This window comes from Hemiscyllium ocellatum, chromosome 24 (genome assembly GCF_020745735.1).
Source record: "Hemiscyllium ocellatum isolate sHemOce1 chromosome 24, sHemOce1.pat.X.cur, whole genome shotgun sequence".
NCBI classification, from domain to species: domain Eukaryota; kingdom Metazoa; phylum Chordata; class Chondrichthyes; order Orectolobiformes; family Hemiscylliidae; genus Hemiscyllium; species Hemiscyllium ocellatum.
In genome coordinates this window covers 56,626,291-56,646,154 of record NC_083424.1, presented here as the reverse complement: position 1 = coordinate 56,646,154, position 19,864 = coordinate 56,626,291, and the positions used below count along the sequence as shown (strand labels likewise).

At 47.5% G+C, this 19,864-nt stretch overlaps 1 protein-coding gene across 1 annotated transcript in view; it reads left to right on the top strand.

Moving 5' to 3' along the window:
- The first annotated feature begins 8,687 nt into the window (after positions 1–8,687).
- Positions 8,688–19,864, top strand: part of LOC132827422 (leucine-rich repeat-containing protein 75B-like) — a 49,938-nt gene continuing 38,761 nt past the window's right edge. The window contains exon 1 of the mRNA XM_060844098.1: positions 8,688–9,110. Coding sequence (XP_060700081.1) covers positions 8,829–9,110 — 282 coding nt within the window. The 5' untranslated portion in view covers positions 8,688–8,828. The remainder of the gene's footprint in view (positions 9,111–19,864) is intronic.

Below are 19,864 nucleotides of genomic sequence, written 5' to 3'. Positions count from 1 at the left end.
GGAGCAGAGAGACTGTACGGGAGGAGAGTCAGAAGAAGGGGAGACTGCAAGGAGGCAGAGTTGGGGGGGGGAGACTGCATGGGAGCTGAGAGAGAGGGGAGAGACTGTACGGTAGCAGAGAGAGAGAGAGAGAGAGAGAGGGAGAGAGGGAGAGAGAGACTGTACAGGAGCAGAGAGAGAGGGAGGGTGAGACTGTACGGGGGGGCAGAGAGAGAGGGAGGGTGAGACTGTATGGGGGCAGAGAGACAGAGGGAAAGACTGCACGGGAGCAGAGAGAGAGACAGGGAGAGACTGTGCGGGAGCAGAGAGATTGAGGGAGAGACTGCATGGGAGCAGAGAGAGAGGGCGAGACTGTAAGGGAGCAGAGAGAGAGGGAGAGACTGTATGGGAGCAGAGAGAGAGGGAGAGATTGTACGGGAGCAGAGAGAGAGGGTGAGACTGTATGGGAGCAGAGAGAGAGGGTGAGACTGTATGGGAGCAGAGAGAGAGGGAGAGACTGCATGGGAGCAGAGAGAGAGAGGGGGCAAAAGACTGCGGGAGCAGAGAGACTGCACGAGAGGAGAGAGAGGGAGGGGAGACTGCACGGGAGCAGAGAGAGAGGAAGGGGGAGACTGCACGGGAGCAGAGAGAGGGAGGGGGAGACTGCACGGGAGCAGAGAGAGGGAGGGAGCGAAAGAATGTGCGTGAGCAGAGAGACTACACGGGAGGAGAGAGAGGGAGGGGAGACTGCATGGGAGCAGAGAGAGGGAGGGAGCGAAAGATTGCGCTGGAGCAGAGAGACTGCACGGGAGCAGAGAGAAAAGGTGAGACTGCACGGGAGCAGAGAGGGAAGGGGAGAGACTGCACGGGAGCAGAGAGAGAGAGAGAGAGGGTGAGACTGCACGGATGCAGAGAGAGAGGGTGAAACTGTAGGGGAGCAGAGAGAGAGGGTGAGACTGTACGGGAGCAGAGAGAGGGTGAGACTGTACGGGAGCAGAGAGAGGGTGAGACTGTATGGGAGCAGAGAGAGAGAGGGTGAGACTGTACGGGAGCAGAAAGAGAGAGGGTGAGACTGTATGGGAGCAGAGAGAGAGAGGGTGAGACTGTACGGGAGCAGAGAGAGAGAGGGAGAGACTGTAGGGGAGCAGAGAGAGAGGGTGAGACTTGCACGGGAGCAGACAGAGAGGGTGAGACTGTAGGGGAGCAGAGAGAGAGGGTGAGACTGCAGGGGAGCAGAGAGAGAGGGAGGGAGAGACTGCGGGAGCAGAGAGACAGGGAGGGAGAGACTGCGGGAGCAGAGAGACAGAGAGAGTGTGAGACTGCACGGGAGCAGAGAGAGGGTGAGACTGTGCAGGAGCAGAGAGAGAGAGAGACTGCACGGGAGCACAAAGAGGGAGGGGAATTTGTACGGGAGCAGAGAGAGAGAGAGGGAGAGTGCACAGAAGAGAGAGGGAGGGGGAGACTGCATGGGAGCACAGAGAGAGGGTGGGACTGTACGGAGCAGAGAGAGAGAGAGAGAGGGAGGGAGAAACTGTGCGGGAGCAGAGAGAGTGAGGGAGAGACTGCATGGGAGCAGAGAGAGAGAGACTGCACGGGAGCAGAGAGAGCGAGACTGTACAGTGGCAGAGAGAGAGAGAGAGGTAGAGAGGGAGAGACTGCATGAGAGCAGAGAGAGAGGGAGGGGGAGAGACTGCACGGGAGCAGAGAGAGAGGGAGGGGGAGAGACTGTACGGTAGCAGAGAGAGAGGGAGGGGGAGAGACTGCACGGGAGCAGAGAGAGTGAGACTGCACAGGAGCAGAGAGAGTGAGGGGAGACTGCACGGATTCGGGAGGGGGGCAAGACTGCATGGGAGCAGGGAGAGAGAGAGGGAGAGTGCACAGAAGAGAGAGGGAGGGGGAGACTACATGGGAGCACAGAGAGAGGGTGAGACTGTACGGAGCAGAGCGAAAGGGTGAGACTGTACGGGAGCAGAGAGGGAGGGGGAGAGACTGCACGAGAGCAGAGAGAGAGAGAGAGAGAGGGTGAGACTGTACGGGAGCAGAGGAAGAGACTGCACGGATGCAGAGAGAGAGAGAGAGAGGGAGGGACTGCACGGATGCAGAGAGAGGGTGAGACTGTAGGGGAGCAGAGAGAGAGAGAGGGTGAGACTGTAGGGGAGCAGAGAGAGAGAGGGTGAGACTGTACGGGAGCAGAGAGAGAGAGGGTGAGACTGTACGGGAGCAGAGAGAGAGAGGGTGAGACTGTAGGGGAGCAGAGAGAGAGAGGGTGAGACTGTAGGGGAGCAGAGAGAGAGAGGGTGAGACTGTACGGGAGCAGAGAGAGAGAGGGTGAGACTGTACGGGAGCAGAGAGAGAAAGAGAGAGGGAGAGACTGTACAGCAGCAGAGAGAGAGGGTGAGACTATAGGGGAGCAGAGAGAGAGGGTGAGACTGTAGGGGAGCAGAGAGAGAGGGTGAGACTGTACGGGAGCAGAGGGAGAGACTGCACGGATGCAGAGAGAGGGTGAGACTGTAGGGGAGCAGAGAGAGAGGGTGAGACTGTAGGGGAGCAGAGAGAGAGAGGGTGAGGCTGTACGGGAGCAGAGAGAGAGGGTGAGACTTGCACGGGAGCAGAGAGAGAGGATGAGACTGTACGGGAGCAGAGAGAGAGAGGGTGAGACTGTACGGGAGCAGAGAGAGAGAGAGGATGAGACTGTACGGGAGCAGAGAGAGAGAGGGTGAGACTGTACGGGAGCAGAGAGAGAGGGTGAGACTGTAGAGGAGCAGAGAGAGAGGGAGGGAGAGACTGTGCGGGAGCAGAGAAACAGAAAGAGTGTGAGACTGCACGGGAGCAGAGAGAGGGTGAGACTGTGCAGGAGCAGAGAGAGAGAGAGACTGCACGGGAGCACAGAGAGGGAGGGGAATTTGTACGGGAGCAGAGAGAGAGAGAGAGGGAGAGTGCACAGAAGAGAGAGGGAGGGGGAGACTGCATGGGAGCACAGAGAGAGGGTGGGACTGTACGGAGCAGAGCGAAAGGGTGAGACTGTACGGGAGCAGAGAGGGAGGGTGAGACTGTGCAGGAGCAGAGAGTGTGAGGGAGAGAGGGAGAGACTGCATGGGAGCAGAGAGAGAGAGAGACTGCACGGGAGCAGAGAGAGCGAGGGGAGACTGCACGGATGCGGGGTGGGGGGGAGAGAGACTGTACGGTAGCAGAGAGAGAGAGGTAGAGAGGGAGAGACTGCACAGGAGCAGAGAGAGAGGGAGGGGGAGAGACTGCACAGGAGCAGAGAGAGAGGGAGGGGGAGAGACTGCACAGGAGCAGAGAGAGTGAGGGGAGACTGCACGGATGCAGGGGGGGGGGGGGAGAGAGACTGTACGGTAGCAGAGAGAGAGAGGTAGAGAGGGAGAGACTGCACAGGAGCAGAGAGAGAGGGAGGGGGAGAGACTGCACAGGAGCAGAGAGAGTGAGGGGAGACTGCATGGATGCGGGGGGGGAAGACTGCATGGGAGCAGAGAGGGAGAGAGGGTAAGACTGCACAGGAGCAGATAGAGAAGGTGAGACTGTACGGGAACAGAGAGAGAGGGTGAGACTGTAGGGGAGCAGAGAGAGAGGGAGGGAGAGACTGTGCAAGAGCAGAGAGAGAGGGCGGGGGAGACTGCATGGGAGCAGAGAGAGAGAGAGAGAGAGAGAGAGAGAGACTGCACGGGAGCACAGAGAAGGAGGGGAAATTGTAGGGGAGCAGAGAGCGGGAGACTGCACAATAGGTATACAGCTTTGGAAACTGTTGGGGGGCACAGCCTTGCAGGTGCAAGCTGCAGTGACGGGGTCTGTGGCGTGAGGTCTGGCTCTGAGACTCAGAAGGGAAAGGGGGAGAGGAGGAGAGCGCTAGTTATAGGAGACTCTCTAGTTAGAGGGACGGACAGGCGGTTCTGTGGACATGGGCGAGACTCTCGGATGGTTTGTTGCCTCCCGGGTGCCAGGGTCCGTGATGTCATGGACCGTGTCTTCAGAATCCTTAAGGGGGAGGGTGTGCAGCCAGAAGTCGTGGTACACATTGGCACCAACGACATAGGTAGGAAGAGGGGTGGGGAGGTCATTCAAGAGCTCAGGGAGTTAGGCTGGAAGCTAAAAGCTAGGACAGACAGAGTCGTCATCTCTGGGTTGTTGCCGGTGCCACGTGACAGTGAGGCAAGGAATAGGGAGAGAGTGCAGTTGAACACGTGGCTGCAACGATGGTGTAGGAGGGAGGGCTTCAGGTATTTGGACAATTGGACTGCATTCTGGGGAAGGTGGGACCTGTACAAACAGGACGGGTTGCACCTGAACCAGAAGGGCACCAATATCCTGGGGGGTAGGTTTGCTAGCACTCTTCGGGGGGGTTTAAACTAATTTGGCAGGGGGATGGGATCCGGACTTGTAGTCCAGCAAGTAAGCTAGCTGTTTGTCAGGATGTCCAAGAATGTAGGGAGGCTGTGGAGAAGGTAGCACTGATAGGGAATACTTGCGGACACAGAGATGGGCTCAAGTGTGTATACTTCAACGCAAGGAGTATCAGAAATAAGGTGGGTGAACTTAAGGCGTGGTACACATTGGCACCAACGACATAGGGACTACGATGTTGTGGCCATCACGGAAACATGGATAGATGAGGGACAGGAATGGTTGTTGGAGGTTCCTGGTTACAGATGTTTCAGTAAGATTAGGGAGGGTGGTAAAAAAAAGGAGGGGGGGGTGGCATTGCTAATTAGAAATGGTATAACGGGTGCAGAAAGGAAGTTTGAGGGGGATCTGCCTTTGGAGGTAGTATGGGCTGAAGTCAGAAATAGGAAAGGTGCAGTCACCTTGTTGTGTGTTTACTATAGGCCCCCCAATAGCAGCAGAGATGTGGAGAAACAGATTGGGAAACAGATTTTGGAAAGGTGCAGAAGCCACAGGGTCGTAGTCATGGGCGACTTCAACTTCCCAAATATTGATTGGAAGCTTTTTAGATCAAGTAGATTGGATGGGGCGGTGTTTGTGCAGTGTGTCCAGGAAGCTTTTCTAACTCAGTATGTAGATTGTCCAACCAGAGGGGAGGCCATATTGGATTTGGTACTCGGTAATGAACCGGGACAAGTGATGGGCTTGTTAGTGGGTGAACATTTTGGTGATGGTGACCACAATTCTGTGACTTTCACCTTGGTTATGGAGAGAGATAGGTGCGCACAACAGGGTAGATTTTACAATTGGGGGAAGGGAAATTACGATGCTGTAAGACAGGATTTGAGGAGCATAAGTTGGGAGCATAGGCTGTCAGGGAAGGATGTGGTGGAAATGTGGAACTTTTTCAAGGAGCAGATACGACGTGTCCTTGATATGTATGTACCTACCAGGCAGGAAAGAAATGGTCGTGTGAGGGAGCCTTGGTTGACGAGGGAGTTTGAATGTCTAGTAAAGAGGAAGAAGGAGGCTTACATAAGGTTAAGGTAACAGGGTTCGGACAGGGCAGTGGAGGGATACAGGATAGCCAGAAGGGACCTGAAGAAAGGGATTAGGAGAGCTAAGAGAGGGCATGAAAAATCCTTGGCGGATAGGATCAAGGATAACCCAAGGCATTTTATGCGTATGTGAGAAACAGGAGAATGACGAGAACGAGGGTAGGTCCGATCAAAGACAGTAGTGGGTGATTGTGTATTGAGTCGGAAGAGATAGGAGAGGTCTTGAATGAGTACTTTTCTTCAGTGTTTACGAACGAGAGGGACCGTATTGTTGAAGAGGTGAGTGTGAAACGGACTGGTAAGCTAGAAGAGATACTTGTTAGGAAGGAAGATGTGTTGGACATTTTGAGCAACTTGAGGATAGACAAGTCCCCCGGGCCTGACGGGATATATCCTAGGATTATGTGGGAAGCAAGAGAGGAAATTGCAGTACCGTTGGCAATGATCTTTTCGTCTTCACTGTCAACGGGGGTGGTACCAGGGGACTGGAGAGTAGCGAATGTTGTGCCCCTGTTCAACAAAGGGAATAGGGATAACCCCGGGAATTACAGGCCAGTTAGTTTTACTTCTGTGGTAGGCAAAGCAATGGAAAGGGTACTGAGGGATAGGATTTATGAGTATCTGGAAAGACACTGCTTGATTAGGGACAGCCAGCACGGATTTGTGAAGGATAGGTCTTGCCTTACAAGTCTTACTGAATTATTTGAGGAGGTGACCAAGCATGTGGATGAGGGTAGAGCAGTGGATGTAGTGTACATGGATTTTGGTAAGGCATTTGATAAGGTTCCCCATGGTAGGCTTATGCGGAAAGTCAGGAGGCATGGGATAGAGGAAAATTTGGCCAATTGGATAGAAAACTGGCTAAACGGTCAAAGTCAGAGAGTGGTGGTAGATGGTAAATATTCAGCCTGGAGCCCAGTTACAAGTGGAGTTCCGCAGGGATCAGTTCTGGGTCCTCTGCTGTTTGTAATTTTTATTAATGACTTGGATGAGGGAGTCGAAGGGTGGGTCAGTAAATTTGCAGATGATACAAAGATTGGTGGAGTTGTGGACAGTGAGGAGGGCTGGTGTCGGCTGCAAAGGGACTTAGATATGATGCAGAGCTGGGCTGAGGAGTGGCAGATGGAGTTCAACCCTGCCTAGTGTGAGGTTGTCCATTTTGGAAGAACAAATAAGAATGCGGAATACAGGGTTAACGGTAGGGTTCTTAGGTGGAGGAACAGAGGGATCTTGGGGTCTATGTACATAGATCTTTGAAAGTTGCCACTCAGGTGGATAGAGCTTGTAAGAAGGCCTATGGTGTATTAGCGTTCATTAGCAGAGGGATTGAATTCAAGAGTCGTGAAGTGATGTTGCAGCTGTACAGGACTTTGGTTAGGCCACATTTGGAGTACTGTGTGCAGTTCTGGTCGCCTCACTTTAGGAAAGATGTGGAAGCTTTGGAGAGGGTGCAGAGAAGATTTACCAGGATGTTGCCTGGAATGGAGAATAGGTCGTACGAGGATAGGTTGAGAGTTCTCGGCCTTTTCTCGTTGGAACGGTGAAGGATGAGGGGTGACTTGATAGAGGTTTATAAGATGATCAGAGGAATAGATAGAGTAGACAGTCAGAAACTTTTTCCCCGGGTACAACAGAGTGTTATAAGGGACATAAATTTAAGGTGAAGGGTGGAAGGTATAGGGGAAATGTCAGGGGTGGGTTCTTTACCCAGAGAGTGGTGGGGGCATGGAATGCACTGCCCGTGGGAGTGGTAAAGTCAGAATCATTGGCGACCTTTAAGCGGCAATTGGATAGGTACATGGATGGGTGTTTAATCTAGGATAGATGTTCGGCACCTATTGTGGGCTGAAGGGCCTGTTTTGTGCTGTATTGTTCTATGTTCTATTCACAGAAGAGAGAGGGAGGGGGAGACTGCATGGAAGCAGAGAGAGAGTGTGAGACTGTGCGGGAGCAGAGAGAGTGAGGGAGAGACTGCATGGGAGCAGAGAGAGAGACACTGCACGGGAGCAGAGAGTGTGAGGGGAGACTGCACGGTTGCGGTGGGGGGGGGGAGAGACTGTACGGTAGCAGAGAGAGAGAGAGGTAGAGAGGGAGAGACTGCACAGGAGCAGAGAGAGAGGGAGGGGGAGAGACTGCATGGGAGCAGAGAGAGGGAGATGGGGAGACTGCACGGGAGCAGAGAGAGAGGGAGGGGGAGAGACTGCACGGGAGCAGAGAGAGAGAGAGAGAGAGAAAGGGGGAAGACTGTACGGAAGCACGGGGAGGGGGAGACTGAATGGGAGTAGAGAGAGAGGGAGGGGGAGACTGTACCAGAGCAGAGAGAGAGGGAGGGGGAGACTGTACCAGAGCAGAGAGAGAGAGAAAGGGGGGGAGACTGTATGGGAGCAGAGGGAGGGAGAAAGTGGGGAGACTGTATGGGAGCAGAGGGAGGGAGAAAGGGGGGAGACTGTATGGGAGCAGAGGGAGGGAGAAAGGGGGGAGACTGTATGGGAGCAGAGGGAGGGAGAAAGGGGGGAGACTGTATGGGAGCAGAGGGAGGGAGAGGGGGAGAGACTGTACGGGAGTAGAGAGAGACAAAGGGGGAGAGACTGTACGGGAGGAGAGAGAGAGGGAGGGGGAGAGACTGTACGGGAGCAGAGAGAGAGGGAGGGGGAGAGACTGTACGGGAGCAGAGAGGGAGGGGGAGACTGTACGGGAGGAGAGAGGGAGGGGGAGAGACTGTACGGGAGCAGAGAGAGAGGGAGGGGGAGACTGTACGGGAGGAGAGAGAGGGAGGGGGAGACTGTACGGGAGGAGAGAGAGGGAGGGGGAGACTGTACGGGAGGAGAGAGAGGGAGGGGGAGACTGTACGGGAGGAGAGAGGGAGGGGGAGACTGTACGGGAGGAGAGAGAGAGGGAGGGGGAGAGACTGTACGGGAGGAGAGAGAGAGGGAGGGGGAGAGACTGTACGGGAGGAGAGAGAGAGGGAGGGGGAGAGACTGTACGGGAGGAGAGAGAGAGAGGGAGGGGGAGAGACTGTACGGGAGGAGAGAGAGAGAGGGAGGGGGAGAGACTGTACGGGAGGAGAGAGAGAGAGGGAGGGGGAGAGACTGTACGGGAGGAGAGAGAGAGAGGGAGGGGGAGACTGTACGGGAGGAGAGAGAGAGGGAGGGGGAGAGACTGTACGGGAGGAGAGAGAGAGGGAGGGGGAGAGACTGTACGGGAGCAGAGAGAGAGGGAGGGGGAGAGACTGTACGGGAGGAGGGGGGGAGAGACTAGGGGAGTAGTGAGATAAGGAGGGAGGTTCTATGAAGTGTTGCTGCTGACCCCTGGGACTGAGCTGAACAGGGGCATGTCAGATAACCACAGGCTGGGTTTTCCCTCAGTTTTTGCAACGCCGTCGCCAGTCAGAAAATGGGCTCGAAACTAACGCGGGGAGGCGGTGGTCTGGGTCCGCAGGACGAGCGCCCCAGGTCGGCGTCGCTGCAGGAATTCCGCTCGGAGCCGCCTGCAGGCACAGGGCGGCGGGCAGAGCTGGCCCTCGCCTCGCTCATCCTCAAACCCGAGCGGCTGCTTCCTCAGAAAGCGGCGCCCGCTCCGTACGTCCGCAGAGTCGGATGGATCCGGGAAATCCAGGCGCTGCTCCGGGAACAGAGAGCCGAGCAGGCGGCCGGGCTGGTCAGACTGCTGCGTAAGGTGAGAGAGAGTATATATACACACACACACACAGAGTAATGGTTAATCCCCTTTCACAGCATTAACTATTCCTCAAATTTTATTTTCCATCCAGACTTTTTAATAATTACATCTCTAATTGTTGTAACATAACACACTATGTAATTATTCACTGTCAGTAGTTAATTTGAACAAAAACATTATTTGGAAAAGATTTGTGTTTCAGCGGTGATTCTGGGATAGATATGTGACAGCCAGACTGAAGGCGCCCTGACGAGGATGGAGATTATTTCTGGCCACATCCCAGGTATTCCAGCGAAAGGCGTTCCCTGTCTCCCACTCACCGTCTACAGGGCTTCCCGCCAACTCAGCTTTCTTGCTGGCCCACATTATCCCGGTTCTTGCATATTCAGATCTCTGTGTGAATTGCTATATCTTCCCTAATAATTTATTGAAATGACAGAAATGGGAAAACGGGAGAGAGTGTTTCTTTTATGCATTCGCTCTAGTGCTGACAGCTAAATAATTCAGACTAATTACACCTCTGAAAGATTGGATTACAGTAAATCTTTCTTCAAACCCAAACCATTGAATTTGAAACAAACAGTACGCTGCAGAAACTCAGCCAGTCTGGCAGCAATTTAATCTCAAATTGTTTAATTAGACTTGATGCTTAACTTGTCTCTTAATACAGGCATGTATTATTTCACTTAGTTACTGAACTGGATTTTTTTTGAAGAAAAGTAAATCTTAAATTATATTCCAAGTGTCATTGTAGACTTTTAAAACCAACTGTTATTATAAGTCTTATTTAAGTATTCCTTCGATCTAGATTTTACTCCACATAGCTGGTTATTGTAAAAGCAATCTAAATCTCACTGAAACTTTTGAAACATTTGAAACTCCACTGTAAATGTAACACATTTCACTGCTATCATCTAAATTTGATGCAAACATATTTCATAATAATGTGTTGTAGATCTTGTCATAAATATGTTGCTATTCAAAGCCTTACTCGCAGATTGTAACTCATTGAAATGTTGCAATTCTTATGCTGGGGAGCTGGTGGAGGCGGATAATAGCATCGAGAGTCACAGGTGAGGTGCCGGAAGACTGGAGGTTGGCTAACGTGGTGCCACTGTTTAAGAAGGGTAGTAAGGACAATCCAGGGAACTATAGACCAGTGAGCCTGAACTCGGTGGTGGGCAAGTTGTTGGAGGGAATGCTGAGGGACAGGATGTACATGTATTTGGACTGATTAGGGATAGTTAACTTGGCTTTGTGCGTGGGAAATTGTGTCACAAATTTGATTGAGTTTTTTGAAGAAGTAACAAAGAGGATTGATGGGGCCAGAATGGTAGATATGATCTATATGGACTTCAGTAAGGCATTTGACAAGGTTCCCCATGGGAGGCTGATTAGCAAGGTTAGATCTCATGGAATACAGGGAGAACTAGCCATTTGGATACAGAACTGGCTCAAAGGTAGAAGACAGAGGGTGGTGGTGGAGGGTTGTTTTTCAAACTGGAGGCCTGTGACCAGTGGAGTGCCACGAGTATCGGTACTGGGTCCTCTACTTTTTGTCATTTACATAAATGATTTGGATGCGAGCATAAGACGTACAGTTAGTAAGTTTGCAAATGACACCAAAATTGTAGGTGTAGTGGACAGCAAAGAGGGTTACCCCTCAGATTACAACCGGATCTTGACCAGATGGACCAATGGGCTGAGAAGCAGCAGATGGAGTTTAATTCAAGTAAATGCGAGGTGCTGCATTTTGGGAAAGCAAATCTTAGCAGGACTTAATACACTGAATGGTAAGGTCCTAGGGAGTGTTGCTGAACAAAGAGACCTTGGAGTACAGGTTCGTAGCTCCTTGAAAGTGGAATTGCAAGTAGATGGGATAGTAAAGAAAGCATTTGGTATTCTTTCCTTTATTGGTCAGAGTACTGAGTACAGGAGTTGGGAGGTCATGTTGTAGCTGTACAGGACATTGGTTAGGCCACTGTTGGAATATTGCATGCAGTTCTAGTCTCCTTCCTATCGGAAAGATGTTGTGATACTTTAAAGGATTCAGAAAAGATTTACAAGGATGTTGCCAGAGTTGGAGGATTTGAGCTACAGGAAGAGGCTGAACAGGCTGGGGCTATTTTCTCTGGAGCGTCGGAGGCTGAGGGGTGACCTTATAGAGGTTTACAAAATTATGAGAGGCATAGATAGGATAAATAGGGGAGTCCAGAACCAGAGAGCATAGGTTTAGGGTGAGAGGGGAAAGATATAGAAGAGACGGAAGGGGCAACATTTTCATGCAGAGGGTGGTATGTGTATGGAATGAGCTGCCAGAGAATGTGGTGGAGGCTGGTACAATTGCAACATTTAAGAGGCATTTGGATGAGTATATGAATAGGAAGGGTTTGGAGGGATATGGGCCGGGTGCTGGCAGGTGGGACTAGATTGGGTTGGGATATCTGGTTGGCATGGACAGTTTGGACCGAAGGGTCTGTACATCTGTATGACTCTAAATAGGAGTTGGAGTAGGCATTTACCACTTAAAGGAGAAAGTGAGGACTGCAGATGCTGGAGATCAGAGTCGAGAGTGTGGTGCTGGAAAAGCATAGCAGGTCAAGCAGTATCTGAGGAGCAGGAGAATTGACATTTCGGGCATAAGTCCCTCATCAGGAATGACCTCTTATTCTCCTCCTCTGTGGATGCTGCCCCACGTTTACCCCTCTGAATCTGCTCCTTTATTTGACAAAATCATGGTTGATCTACCTTAACACCACATGTCTTCAGCACCTAAAAGTTGATTAATTTCTGCCTTTAATATACTCAATGACATTCATGAATCTCTGGGACAGAAATGTTCAAGGGTCTACCACCCTGTCTACATGAAGAAATTTCTTCTGGTCTCAGTCCTAAATGGTTAATTCCTTATTCCAAATGTATGAGCCCATGTTCTCGATTCCCCAGCATCTATCTCCCCTGTCAAATCTGTCAGAAATTTATATCTTTCAACGCTCATTCTTTAAATCCAAGAGAATTTGGAACAAGTCTTCTTACCTGCCCTCAGGACATTCCCCTCATCCCATATTCTCTCGGATATAAGCATAGGTTAAGCATTAGGTACTATGCATGAGGCAGAAGCATAGATTAGACATCCAGGACTATGGACTAAGACTGGAATAGGGGAGTAGAACAGAATTCTGCGGTTGTCTTTCAGCAGTGCAGATACTGTGGCCAGAGTCTTTTTCTGTGCTGTGATCTTTATGACTATGTTTTCATACTTCAGGCCTAAATATTGATTCATGTGGAACTTGCTGGTTACAGCTGCCAATCCTGAAATGTCCATTTAATTTGTGTATAGTTCTGGTTGCCCTGCAATGGAACGATATTATTAAATTGGAGAGGATGCAGAAAAGATTTACAAGAATGTGATCTGGACTGGAGGGTTTAAATTATGAGAAGAGGTTGGATAGGCTGGGATTTCTTTCAATGGATGTGTCAGAGTTTGAGAGGTGAACTTACAGATGTTTGTAAAATCGTGAGGGGCTTAGATAAGGTGAATAACTCCCCTAGGTTAGGTGAGTTTAAAACTAGAGGACAATTTAAGGTGAGAGGGGAAAGATTTAAAAGCGACCTGAGGGGCAACGTTTTCACACAGAGGGTGGTTCATATGTGGAACGAACTGCCAGAGGAAGTGGTAGATGCAGGTACAGTTACAACATTTAAAAGGCATTTGGATGGGTACATGAACAGGTAGGGTTTAGAGGAAAATGGGCCAAATGGGATTAACTAATTAATTTAGTTTGGGAAACTTGATCAGTATGGACATGTTGGACTGAAGGGTCTGTTTCCATGCTGCATGACTCTGTGACTCCTCATTTGTGTTTTCTGTCCATTCACCACCAATTCTCAAACCAAGCTAAAATATTGCTCTCATTTCCATAATCGCTTGTGTAGAATTTATCTGACTGCTTTTTGAAAATTCAAACACACTGCATCCACTCATTTCCCCATAGCATTCCTTGTAGTTGCATATCCAAAAAATAATGCTTTTGTCGAACACATAGATTTGTGTTAATTCTGCTGAATTGGCATGATTTTCTAAGTGCTGTGTGATTGCATGGCTAATAATAGTCTACTGTTTCACATATTACTGATACCAGGCAGGCTGGCCTCACTAATTCTCTCCCTCTTTCTTAAACAGTGGCAGTTATATTTGGTGTTCTCCAATTCCTGGGGCTATTCTAGAGTTTAAGGGGAAGGCTATCCCTATCTCTGCCACTGCTACTTTGAAATCTTTGGATGGAGGTCTTCAGGTCCAGGCAATTTATCTGCACTTAGTCCCATTGATTCCCAGTCCTGTTCCTTGTACTAATTTCTTCAACTTCTTATTTTCAGTATTTCTGTTAAAAATCACACACAACACCAGGTTATAGAACATAGAACATAGAAAAATACAGCGCAGTACAGGCCCTTTGGCCCTCGGTGTTGCGCCGACCGAAGCCTACCTGATCTACACTAGCCCAATAACCTCCTTATGCTTATCCAATGCCCGCTTAAATGGGCATAAAGAGGGAGAGTCCACCACTGCTACTGGCAGAGCATTCCATGAACTCACAACCCGCTGAGTAAAGAATCTACCCCTAATATCTGTCCTATACCAACCTCCCCTTAATTTAAAGCTGTGTCCCCTAGTAACAGCTGACTCCATTAGCGGAAAAAGGTTCTCACTGTCAACCCTATCTAAACCCCTAATCATCTTGTACACCTCTATCAAATCTCCCCTAAACCTTCTTTTCTCCAATGAGAACAGCCCCAAGTGCCTCAGCCTTTCCTCATACGATCTTCCTACCATGCCAGGCAACATCCTGGTAAACCTCCTCTGCACTTGTTCCAATGCCTCCACATCCTTGCGACCAAAACTGCACACAATACTCCAGATGAGGCCGCACCAGAGTCTTATACAACTGCAACATGACCTCAGGACTCCGGAACTCAATTCCTCTACCAATAAAGCCCAGTACGCCATATGCCTTCTTCACAGCACCATTTACCTGGGTGGCAATTTTCAGAGGTCTGTGTACATGGACACCAAGATCCCTCTGCTCATCCACACTACCAAGTAGCCTACCATTAGCCCAGTAATCCATCTTCTTGTTACTCCTATCAAAGTGAATGGCTTCACACTTACCTACATTGAATTCCATTTGCCACCTTTCTGTCCAGCTCTGCAACTTATCTATATCCCGCTATAACCTGCCACATCCTTTTTCGCTGTCCACAACTCCACCGAATTTCATATTATGGTCCAGCAGGTTTAATTGGAGGCACACTAGCTTTCGGGACACAGTATTTCAGTATTTCTGAAATTTCTTTTATCACTTGTACAATGAAGACAGATAAAAATCTTTGTCAGTTCCTTACACAAATTACAATTTCTCATTTCTCCATTTGTAATTGGATCACTTTGACTTCCAGTAAACTTCTCATGTTTACACATGCGCACACGCACGCACGCTTACACACACACACATTTACATGCTGCATTTATGTCTTGCTGTAGTCTACACTGATATTTTCTTTTCTCTTTCTCCATCAATGTCTTCTTACATTGTTGAACTGTAAAATGCCCTGAATCCTCAGACTCACTACACTTTCTCTCAACACTATGAACCTGTTCTTTGATCAGACACAATCACTTAATTCTCTTTTTAGCCACTGTTAGAACACATTTTCCTGCCATTTTATAGGAAAATATATTTGTTACAAATTGTGAATCAGTTTTCTTAAATGATAGCCATTGTAACCAATCTTCTGATATAAAGTAAAAGTGGAGTGTACTGGGGAAACTCTGGTCTGGCAGTGTCTGTGCAGGGAGAAACAGAGTTAATGTATCGTGTCAAATGACTTCTTCAGCATAGAAAAGCTCCCAAGTTTATAGAGTCATAATGACTCATTACCGACCAATTTCCTAAATTAAACAAACAAATACATTTGCCTCATTTTGGCCCATATCCCTCTAAACCTTTCCTGTATCTGTCCAAATATCTTTTAAAAGCTGAAATTGTGCCTGCATCTACCACTTCCTCTGGCAGTTTATTTCACATGCAATCCACCCAGTGTATGAAAGTATTGCCCCTCAGGTCCCTTTTAAATCTTTCTCCTTTGACTTCAGAATTATGCCCTCTAATTTTTAACTCCCCTACTCTAGGGAAAAGACCTTTGCTAAAGGTCTTATCTATGTCCTTCATGATGTTTCTGAAATTCTCATCCAAATCTTGCTGAGAGCTTCCAGCACTTTCTGTTCTTATTTCATCTTCTAATATAGTTTCCAAAACTATCTTAGCCTCTCAGTCCTCATATCTGTGTAGTTTGTGAGCTTTATTTAGATTTAAAAGGTATTAAACCAGGCATTAAATCCCTGGTTTCAGATTTAGCTAAATCATTTTCAAACACAATATTAAATTCCATCAAATTATGATTACTCTCAATATCCCTTTACTGTAATTTGTTTTGTATTGCTTAAAATCAGTCCAAAATAATTTGTTCTCAAGCTAGATCATTGATATATTGATTAGAAAAAAACCATCTTTTATACTTTGCATGAACACTTAAGAGTTTGGATACAGATTAAAGACCCCAGTGATTAATGTATTAATCACAAATAAAAGCAGAAATTGCTGGAAAAACGTAGCAGCTCCACCAGCATCTGTGGAGAGAAATTAGAGTTAACATTTCAAGCCCTGTTATGAAGAAGAGTCACTGGACTAAAAACATTAACTCTGTTTTTATCTCTACGCGGATGCTGCCAGACCAACTGAGTTTCTCCAGCAATTTCTGCTTTTGTTTCAGATTTTCAGCATCTGCAGTTTGTTGTTTTATTTTACTGTATTAACGTTATTGCATGTGGACTGAAAATGAACCTGTTCTGACAGGATGTATTTGAAATGAGTAATATATATCTGCTTAAAAACATGTTAGATACGCATGGGGGTGAAAAGGAATAGAAGGATATGTTGATGGGGTTAAAAAGAAATGACAGAATGCTTGTGGGTCTGCTAAATGAAAGGCATGTTTCTGTGTTATAAATAGTATGTGACTGGGTAAAACTATGAAAAATATTCAGGTCTCACTAAAAACAATTCATGTTTAATCAAAAAATATTTGAAATCAAATGGTGATATTCTAAGTGTTATTGTTAAATTGCACAACAGATAGTTTTGTATTAGAACTTATTTGTTGTTAAAAATACATACAATATATAACACATTTACTGAACGTTATTATCAAATGCAACAGTTCTTAGCCACTAACAGTAGGTTGGTTTTGGTTACCTTACCATGTAATCTGACTATAAGTACAGTGCAGAAGCAATGTCTTCCTGTGGGAAATTATAGGATGTCAAGAATCAGGTAGTTGCTGATGCTGTGTTTAAGAAAACACACAGAAGCTTTTATGACCTTGGCAATTGCTGAAGCTCACTAGAACCAATTTAATACATTTTGAAATGTAGTCGCTGTTGGAATGAGGGAAAAGCAGCAGCCAAATGTGAGCATGGCAAAATCCCACAGAGCAGCAACAAGATAATTTACCAAATGACCTGTTTCACTAGCATCCCAGTTTATGTGATGCGGCACAAGGATCAATGCTAGGTCTACTGTTTTTCATCATTATTATAAATAATTTGCATGTGAATACAGGAGGCAAGGTTAGTAAGTTTGCATATGACACCAACATTGTTGGTGAAGAAGGTTACCTCAGAGTACAATGGGACCTTGATCAGATGGGTCAATGGGTCCAAGGTATGACAGATAGAGTTTCATTTAGATAAATGTTCAGATTAGATTAGATTACTTACAGTGTGGAAACAGGCCCTTCGGCCCAACAAGTCCACACCGACCCGCCGAACCGCAACCCACCCATACCCCTACATTTACCCCTTTACCTAACACTACGGGCAATTTAGCATGGCCAATTCACCTGACATGTTGCATTTTGGTAAGGCAAACCAGGGCTGGATTTATACACTTAATGGGTCCTGAGGAGCGTTGCTGAACAAAGAGATATTGGGGTGCAGGTTCATACTTGCTTGAAAGTGGAGTCGCAAGTAGGCAGGGTGGTGAAGATGATATTTGGTACACTTGCCTTCATTGGTCAGAACATTGAGTATGGAAGTTGGGATATCATGTTGCAGCTGTACAGGACATTAGTGAGGCCACTTTTAGAATATTGCGTACAGTTCTGGTCTCCCTGCTAGAGGAAAGATGTTGTTAAACTTGAGAAGATACAGAGTAGATTCACAAGAATGTTACCTGGACTGGACGGTTTGAGTTATAGGGAGAGGCTGCTTAGACTATGGCTTTTTTCCATGATGTATAGAAGTCTGAGGTTTATCGAGGTTTATAAAATCCTGAGGGCCATGGATAGGGTAAATAGCCAACATCTTTTTCCCAGGGTAGGAGAGTTCAATACTAGAGGGCACAGGTTTAAGGTAAAACAGGAAAGATTCAAAAGGGACCTAAGGAGTAAATTTCTCATGTAGATAGTGGTGTGTATATGGAATGAGCTGCCAGAGAAGTGGTGGAGGCTGGTACAATTATAACATTTAAAATGTATCTGGATGGTTACATGAATAGGAAAGGTTTAGAAGGATATAGTCTAAATGCTGGCAAACGGGATGTCAAATTGAGATGTCTGGTCAGCATGGATGAGTTGGGCCGAGGGTCTGTTTCCATGATGTACAACTCTAACTCCAGTATGTTGTCTGGAAATTGGCACCTCTCAGTCGAGCATTCCACTGGTACTGTTGTGACAGTGTCGGCCTGAATCAAGTCACTGGAGTGGGAATTGAACCAGAAACTTTAAGGCTCGGATGGGAAAACGCCACAGCTGATACTGCTGGTTGCATTCAGAGAGAACTGAATGCAGTAAAAATAGCAATTTATTGTAACCTGTATTTTTACGAAAAAAATGTTAAGTTTTATAAGTCGCCATACCAAGCCACCTGTATTAATGACAGAAAGCATAGCTAAGGAAAAAAAAAGAAAAAACATTAAAACAGAGTTCATCATAAATCAATTTCATTTCAGGGAAAGTCAATTAAGACAACGAACACTGGAATATCTGGAAGGCGCTGCCAAAGAAGATCTCCACATCGACAAGACGGTCTGAGTTATAGGGAGAGGTTGTCAAGCTAGGACTTTTCTTTAGTTCAATGTTTGTGAGAAGATTTGTAGCTTGGGTGCTTGTTGTTGTGGTTCTGTTCGCCGAGCTGAGAATTTGTGTTGCAGACGTTTCGTCTCCTGTCTAGGTGACATCCTCAGTGCTTGGGAGCCTCCTGTGAAGCACTTCTGTGATCTTTCCTCAGCCATTTGTAGTGGTTTGAATCTGCCGCTTCCGGTTGTCAGTTCCAGCTGTCCGCTGCAGTGGTCAGTATATTGGGTCCAGGTCGATGTGTTTATTGATTGAATCTTGGATGAGTGCCATGCCTCTAGGAATTCCCTAGCTGTTCTCTGTTTGGCTTGTCCTATAATAGTAGCGTTGTCCCAGTCGAATTCATGTTGCTTGTCATCTACACAAATTCCCAGCTCGGCAAACAGAACCACAACACTTTTCTTTAGTGCATAGTAGACTGAGGGGGGATCTCATAGAAGTGTATAAGATCATGACAGGCATGGACAGGGTGAATGCACTCGGTCTTTTTCCCAGGGTTGGGGAATCAAGGACTATGGCATCAGTTTAAAGTTAGAAGGGAAAGAATAAAAGGGAACCTGAGGGCAACTTTTTAACATAGAGGGTGTACACATATGGAATGAGCTGCCAGCAGAGCTGATTGAGGCGGATACATTACCGACATTTAAAAGGAGTTTGGACAAATACATGGATAGGAAAGTTTAGAAGGATATGGGCTAAGTACAGGGAAATGGGATTAGCGTGAATGGACGTTTTGGTCGCCATGGACCAGTTTGGACCAAGGGGCTTGGTTCCATACTGTAGTACTCTATGACTGTAAGACCTTCACACCAGGACAAGACCGCCAAACCTGGAGACCACAATGGCAAGGCCGAGACTGCCCGTCTGGGACAACGCCACGACAATGGGAGACTGCTGCTCCAGGCTGAAATACAAGACCTGGAACAAGACCTCAATTTGGCCTCAGAGCATCTAAAATCACTTAGCTGAGGCAATTCCTTGTCTTTATCCTTATTTATGAAGATAAATCCTTAGTTATGAGACCAGGGTGAACTCTGATGCTTTGGCAATCATACTTTCTGAGCCCACATCAGAACCCAAAACCTCTTGTAACGTTTGGGTCAATTATTAACGTTAAATTTGTCTTTTCCAGAAAGATTTTCCAGATTTATTTCTCTTTCAAAAGGATAATGAACTCATTTCTATGAACAGTGTGTTTAAAACAACATTTCTAAGTAATTGTGTGACCTTTAGCTAAATAGCTTGCAAGTTGCCTGGGGAGATAATTGAGGTTTACAACCCAGAAAGGCACAGACATAGGTTAATTCTGACAGAGGCCAGCTCTGAGCAAGTTAGTTCAGATGTTGTGAAAATTGAAAGGGTTCAGAAAAGATTTACAAGGATGTTGCCAGGGTTGGAGGATCTGAGCTATAGGGAGAGGCTGAACAGGCTGGGGCTGTTTCCCCTGGAGTGTCAGAGGCTGAGGGGTGACCTTATAGAGGTTTACAAAATTGTGAGGGGCATGGATAGGATAAATAGACAAAGTCTTTTCCCTGGGCTCAGGGAGTCCAGAACTGAGG